Genomic DNA, 7,661 nt, shown 5'->3' with positions numbered 1-7,661 from the left:
GGTCATGTGATCAAAATATAGCCACTTGGCAATTGACTCATATTTATGATGGTTGTAGTGTCCTGGGACCATGTGATCACCTTTTGTAACCTTATGACAAGCAAAGTGAATGGGAAAGCCACATTCACTTAACAACAGTGTTACTAACTTAACAACTGCAATGATTCAGTTAACAACTTTGGCAAGAAAGGTCATAAAACGGGGCAAAACTCACTTAACAAATGTCTCACTTAGCAACAGAAATTTTGGGTTCAATTATGGTCATAAGTCAAGGACTACTTGTATTCATTTTTATATATGCCAATCATATTCTATTATTCCTCCTTATGCTTCTGGAGAGGCAGACACTTTTCAGCTCAGCAAAAGGCTGAGGAGGGCATTTGAGATAATTAAATGCAGGTCTTTGGTAATGGAGGGAATTTATGCACAAACCATTTAGTAAGATAACTGTCCCTGATTTTCACCTAGAGTTCCAATTAAAAGATAAGATCTTGCAAAGGGGAATGAAAACCATGAGTTCTAACAACAATGAAGCTGTATTGGTTTAATAAGATCAGTGCCTGCACACTCACACATATTCTTATGCATTCTCACCTCTCTCATGACTAGAGCTGGACAAGCACCAATCTAAAAGAACAGGAAGCTGTTATCTTTTCAGAGCTTTTATAAAGAGCACTGCTGTGCAAAATCTCACTATTCTCAATGCCAATTAGTTCCCATTTATTTGTTTATTTGTTTAGCCAGCTACTTCATTTCTCAGATATCTGTTTTTTCCCATTCCTCTTAGAGGATATATGTGATACGCTTGCTTATAAACAATGGTTTTTATCTTTCCATGATGGAGGTGGCTTTTTAAAACTCCTGTTTTTTAATTTGAGGTGCTGGTACTAGTCTTCAAGATTTTTTCCTTTATATTACAGGTCAAGCATTCTTATAAACATAAATCTGTGACTGTATAATCATTGGCTGGTGGCTTTTGCTTTCAAAACCTTAAAATGTCTTCATTGTCCAAAGGGTGGGAGGGTCAGGAAATACTGATTCTTGTTGCATAATCAAAGTACTAGAAGTGTAGAAGAGAGTCCCTGTCAGGCCCCACTTCAAAACCTCATCCTAAGAAAGCAGAACTCATGGAAGCAGTTTCTTCCAAAAGGAACTTTTATTAGGAGAAGCTGATAGCAGGCAAAATAGACAGGATCTGAGGGGTTCCTGCTCAGATCAATAGGTTAAAAGTGTCCCAAGCAAACTCCACCCCAATAGTTCATCTAGTCAATTCGAATGGGCCAATCCCCAGGTGTTAAGTCCGTTGTGGGAAAGAGCTGATAATGCCAGGCTGTCTCAGGGTTGCAGCGATGTTTTGTTGGGTCTTCACACTTTCCCTTCCGAAAGTGGAGATAAACCAGTTGCCGGAGGCGCATTCCTTTCTCCTCAAGGGGGAAAATAGTTCAAAGAGCGTGTATGTGGAGACAGCAAAAGTGTTACAGTGTAGCGATAGAGGAAAACAAAGAAACATTCCGCAGCGTTTCCCCCCTCCCCTCCAGGAGCATGGCAGAACCCAGAAGAGTAGAAAGATTAGAGTTAGAATTAAAGGTAGAAAGAGCCCCCTTAGAATATGGGTTCTGACAGTCCCTATACATTTAAAGAATTTAGCTATTGCACACTAATTATTAACCACTTACAGTATTCTGGGGATTGGAGATCTCATGAAAAATGGCTAGCTTTTTGTAATTAATTTTAATTAATTGATTTTAATTAAATTTTTTTGTATATTAATTATAACCCTACCTTGAAGAACAACAGGCAAAGATTCAAAGGTCTTTCCTAGGGGATTGTTGACAGAAGTGCTAGATTGTCCTCTTAAATGGAGATACCTAACAATATGCTAAATCAATTTAGGGGATCGTCTTTTAATATTTACATTAGTATAGGTATTATTAAACAAAATAGGAGCAGAATCTATTTTGTTTTTAATAAAGGAGAATATTTGTAGTTCAGGGTTGAAATGAGGTGTCCTTGGTGCTCTCTGAGCTTGCTTGTTTTCTTGCAGATGTTTCATTACTCAAACTTGGTAACATCATCAGTGCTAGTTTGCTGTCAGTTTCTATTCCATAAACTGAATAAAAACTGAATAGAATATAAAGAGACAGCAAACCACACTCCTTAGTAGCAGTGCTTAGTTTGGGTAATGAAACATCTGCAAGAAAACAAGCAAGCTCAGAGAGCACCAAGGACCCCTTACGTTTTGTTTTTTAGAATCCTTTTGAAATAGGGATTTGAGAGGGAGGCAGCCTTGACTCTGACATCTAATCTGCGTGGTTATATTGTCATATAACAACCATGTCAGTAGCAACCATTGCTGTTCAATAGAGATTGCTCGTACTTGACACATAACTTTCTTTTGGGAATTGTACAAATTCTGATTTTAATTTAGCAAATATATACGAGGAGCAATTCTGTTATGTTTTTCTACCAATGTAATATTAACCACTAGAATATAGTTACTGTCCCAAATGCAAGGTAATTTTATCTTCTAGTCACTATTTAAAAATAAATATGCCTCACATACAATCTATTAACCATGCTCAGTAAGCTAATTATATGGCACTTGGCAAAATTAATTATATCACTTTGTTGTAAATTAAATAACTTATAGAATGATCCTGGTCATCACACTTCTTATTGTCCAATCCATATATGTAAACTGTTAGTACTGTTACTATCTGATTTTAGAGATTCTGGAGGTATCATGTTCCATTTAGGTACTTCCCTATATTTCAACTATACAATTAACTTCAAAGCAGTGACATCTAATATTAGCAATTCAACATCTAATATAATGTAGGAAGCTGATCATAAAGTTAATAGGATAGTACTGTTGAAGGAACTGGGTCCAGAAGGTGGTAAATGCCTAAATGAGACAGAGAACATTTTGGTCTGTTTAAAAGACACAATGATCAGGCTACTCCTTAAGAACAAGACCTGAACCCAGGTGATAAAACAATGATAGGCCTGTGTACAATATTGTCTTTCTAGACCTGGTACTTGACTGGGTGCTAGCTGATCAAGTCCAGGCTCTCTTGGACGAAACAGATTTTCTACATCCATATCAGTCTTGTTTAAGACTTGGAAAGAACCATGCTGAGGAAAAAAAAAAACAAGGTTACCCTATTCATCCCTCTGTACCTCTTTGTGGATTTCAGTATCATCAACTATGATATTTTCTTGAAGAGTCTGTCAGAGCACTGTACTACGATGGTTTCACTTCTCCATGGACAGCTGTTTCCAGAGATTGCTAGATTGGCAATTGATTAGACTGGAATCCTAATTTATCCTATATGCTTTTTAATGTTGACATGAAACTGCTTGGAGAGAATATCTAGAGATCTGGGTGGAATTGTCATCAATATGTGAATGATGCCTATGATCCAATATGTATTTGGAGTTTTGAACCAGGCTTGGGAGATTAATGCACTGGATAAGGGCCAATAATCTAAGACTCAGTCCAAATAAGACAGATATACAATCTGTGGGTGGCGCATCTATGCAACTGAGTGATGGCCTGCCTGCTCTGGAAGTGCCTTCCCTTGCCTTAAAAGATAAGGTTCACAGTTTGGGGATGTTTCTAGATCTATCCTTTGTCTCAGGTGGTTTCAGGAGGATGGAGTATTTTTTATAAATTTCAATTGATTTACCAACTTTGATTTACCTGGACAGAAACAGCCTCACAGCAATTATTCATACTGCAGCAGTTTCTCAGGTGGGAATGTTACTGCAGTGTGTTCTATATGGGAGTGCACTTGAAATTGGTTTGGAACCTCAATTAATTCAAATTAGAATGGTTTGACTGTTCTTTGGAATGGCAAATATGAACATATTATGTCAGTATTTCACCATTTACACTGCCAGTCCATTCTAACCCAGTTCAAAGTGCTGATTTTTTACCTTTAAATACCTAAATATCTTAGAATCAAGTTATTTGACATGATGCCTTGTTTCATATACTCCTATGCACCTTTCTTCTAACAAGGTTCTTCTCTAAGCCCTTCTACCAGAGAAGGGCATGAATTCTACAGTGGAGAAAATGTTTCCTGTGTTGGCACCTCATTTATGGAATTCCTTCCCCAGACATGCTTAACTTGATGTCCACATTAGCATTACTGTAGCAAAAGGCAAATATGTATTTTATTTGTATTTTGTATGATCACCTTCCTGCTGCCTAGTTTGTATGGTGTTTTTATTGTAGATTTAAATTTGATTTTACTATATAACATTTTATTAAAGTTATCTGGCTGAGGAATTCTGGGAGTTGAAGTCCACAAGTCATAAAAGGGCCAAGTTTGAAGACCTCTGTCTTAAGCTATCAAAAGATCTTTAACTATTGAACATTTTGAAAATTTCAATCAATGCATATTTTCAAACAGCTGCTAGAAGCATATTTCCTAAATTGGCTTACTCTAAGAATGCCTATATTCCAGAAGGAAACAGTATTTTTGCTTTTAGAAGATAAGGTTACTTATTACTAAGAGAATTCTGTGTCCCTTATTTTTAAAAATATAATAATCCATTATAGCACTATTTTCCATTAAGAATAATGAAAAATATGGTTCCATATAGCCTATGCATTCTTAATCTTTTTCTCATTTTTTAAAAAAAATGCATTTATATATATAAGATAAACTGCATAGATACTGATTTTTATTACAAAAAAACCCAATTATGCTGAAATAGAAGTATAAAAATATTAAATATGTACAGAAATAGAGTAATATATGTGTTCTTTATTAATCCCTATAATTTTAGATAGTGAGATATATTAAAGTTAATTACTTATCCAATGTTCAGTATCAATGTTAAGTGAATGAAAAGCTACATTTCAATTAGAATTAGTGGAAAAAAAGTTCCTTCACCAAGTTCACAGACCCACTGAACTCTATTGATGGAACTCCAAAGGGTCCATGATCCTCAGATTAAGAACTTGGAGTATACTTTCCATTAAATAATCAAAGTTATATAGATGTTAAAATTCCATTGAGTCAGGACTTTAATATTTGCCTTTTCTGTCTCAGCAACAACAGTATTTCATAAAAATTCCATAAGCTTTTGGTTGTTTATCCTAACAGATTATTGCAATAAATGTACTAGTAATGACATGATAAAGTGTCTGTTTGTATCAGATGTAAAACTGTAGAGACAAGACAAGTATCTAACCACCCATTTATATCAATGCAATTCTTATACATGGAGGACTATTTTAAGGAATTAAACTTTGAAGTTTCATCAGTCAGGGAAAGAAAGAAATATTAAGAACTTCAACTACAGTAATCTCTGTTTAATCTATGTAGTAGATTTAATCACATTTTATTTTCACAAATAAATAAACCCAAAAATTAACATGAAAGTTAAACTATAGAGGAAAAAAATGAAACCAGACAAAAACAACTTAAATTAGAAACATTATAATAAAATAGATGGAAAATATAAGAAATGTCTTGCATGAAACCAATGTCTATCCAAGTGCTAAAGTTTTTCTAATATTTATAACTATCTAGAGCAGGGGTGTCAAAACTGTCAAATCCGGAAGCTGCGCCCACCCCATTGCCAGCAATGGCAAAACCGTCCCGATACATTGCATGATGTGACGTGACATTGCGAGTTTGACCTGTCTGATCTAGAGCTTGGGCAAAGCAGGCCCTCTCTAGAGGTATTCCTGAAGCTAGCAGAAACTGGGTGGGAGATTATTTCTTCTTTCCTCTTGAAATTAGATGTCAGAAAGACTGACATTTAATAATAAGCATAACGTTATCAGCAGTAAGATAATGACACTTAGGTAACAAACTCTCAGTCTTTATAGGTAAGAACCAGCACATTAAATGAACTGCAAATGTATAATTGGAAAAGTGCATAAGAAGAAGAAAAAGGAGACAGATTGGGCCTGAATTACCTTAGGCTTAATTTACTCTGCTGAGTGGTATTGGCTAAAAATTAACTGCTTTTTCTTTCTTTTTGGAGGAGATTATTGGAGAGCCATAGTTCATATACATATCTTAAAAAAGGAGTGTTAATTTGTTTTTATTCACAGTAAAACAGAATTGCTGAATTAAAGAAAGCTTTTTTCTTTGCTTTTCTCACCTCTTGTGCAGCTTTTGATATTTTGCCACCGGTACGGTATAAAGAAATTATGAACACAATTCTCTTGTGGATACAACAATCCGAAACAAAGCTCTCCATTCCACAAGTTACTGTCACAGATTTAGAAACCATGGAGAAAAGGCTCAGGGAGCTAAAGGTAAACAGAGAAATACTGTCTTGCATATCAACACTGAGATTTAATGTAAACGCAGTGAGTTATTTATAAATGTTATTTCAAACATACACTCTTGAGTGCTAGATCCTGTGAGATCATTCTCAGCCTGACTTGATAGAAGCTAGAAACTGATAATTTCACATATCACAGGCCTTACAAAGTTCTCTGCAAGAACAGCAAAATGGAATCAATTATTTAAGCACAACTGTGGAAGAGATGTCTAGGAGAGCTCCTGCAGGGGTCAGTCAGAAGTACCGGTCAGAAATTGAGGTAATCCTTAGTCGTTGGAAGAAGTTATCGACTCAGCTGGTGGAAAATTGTCACAAACTTGAGGAACAGATAACAAAGTTGAAGCAATTCCAGGTTGGTTGAAATTGTTTTTTGTGGATTAAATTTTACATACATTGCCAAGAGACTTCAGTCTGGGGCACGATGAGTGCTTTCTTGTTTTTATTTGCTTAATTTGTAGAATGGCAAACAAGCAAGTTTATTAAAATGCTATTGAAGGCTGCTATACTACAATATATTACAAGTGGGTGTGTTTTTATTTGCATAGACACACACACTGAAGTTTATTTTAAAAACTGGAGGAATTTATTTCTTGATACAAGGGCACATGTATACATGATGAATATATTTCTTTATTTATATTTTTCTTAGTTTTAAAGATTTTTTTTTGATAGATTGATGAGATTTTCCCCTGATTTAGTCACAGTAACATACTTTCATGCAGTGCAATACTCTCTTTTCAAAATCAGAATAACACAAAAACCTTGAAAAAATGGATGGCGGAAGTGGATATTTTTCTAAATGAAGACTGGCCAGTCCTTGGAGATTCAGAAGCACTAGAGAAACAGTTAGAACAGTGTACAGTAAGTTACCATCTTATGCTCTATTTCATGGATGTAAATGTAAATATCATATGCATAACTGTTGTACAAATACAGTTACTTTTGTTTTGTATATGTGGGTTTATATGTCTGTTTAAGAAAAGTGTGTGAAGTATCTGTGCAGCTATGGCTTCTATTGTATTATTGTACACATTTTTTATCACTATTTTAAATGGTGTTAGCCAGTATTTTTTTCCTTGTTTCATTTTCTTTTTCAAGAAATATGGTTAAATTGCATTTACAAACAATAAAATTGAGTATTACTATGGAGTGGAATTGTAGTGAAATTGTACTTAAAATTGCCAGTTTGTGTGGACAATTCAGAATAAATATGTATTAATATATCCATTTTCAATCTTTCTTCATTAAATTTATATACTACATTTATGTTTATATAATTATTCAACATGGCATAACATTTTATGTTTTATTTATTGATTCATGTCACATATCATGACATCCTAGAGATA

General features: G+C 34.7%; 1 protein-coding gene across 1 annotated transcript in view; it reads left to right on the top strand.

Annotated features, from left to right (window-relative positions):
• The window catches only part of LOC107283359 (dystrophin), a 336,632-nt gene that overhangs the window by 251,373 nt on the left and 77,598 nt on the right, over nt 1-7,661 (top strand). The window contains exons 22-24 of the mRNA XM_029283193.1: nt 6,138-6,283; nt 6,452-6,664; nt 7,060-7,173. Of these exons, the coding sequence (XP_029139026.1) occupies nt 6,138-6,283; nt 6,452-6,664; nt 7,060-7,173 (473 nt within the window). The remainder of the gene's footprint in view (nt 1-6,137; nt 6,284-6,451; nt 6,665-7,059; nt 7,174-7,661) is intronic.

This window comes from Protobothrops mucrosquamatus, unplaced genomic scaffold (assembly GCF_001527695.2).
Source record: "Protobothrops mucrosquamatus isolate PMUCROS unplaced genomic scaffold, P.Mucros_1.0 scaffold34, whole genome shotgun sequence".
NCBI lineage: Eukaryota > Metazoa > Chordata > Lepidosauria > Squamata > Viperidae > Protobothrops > Protobothrops mucrosquamatus.
The sequence above is the reverse complement of the archived record's forward strand: the minus strand, read 5'-3'. Positions and strand labels throughout refer to the sequence as shown.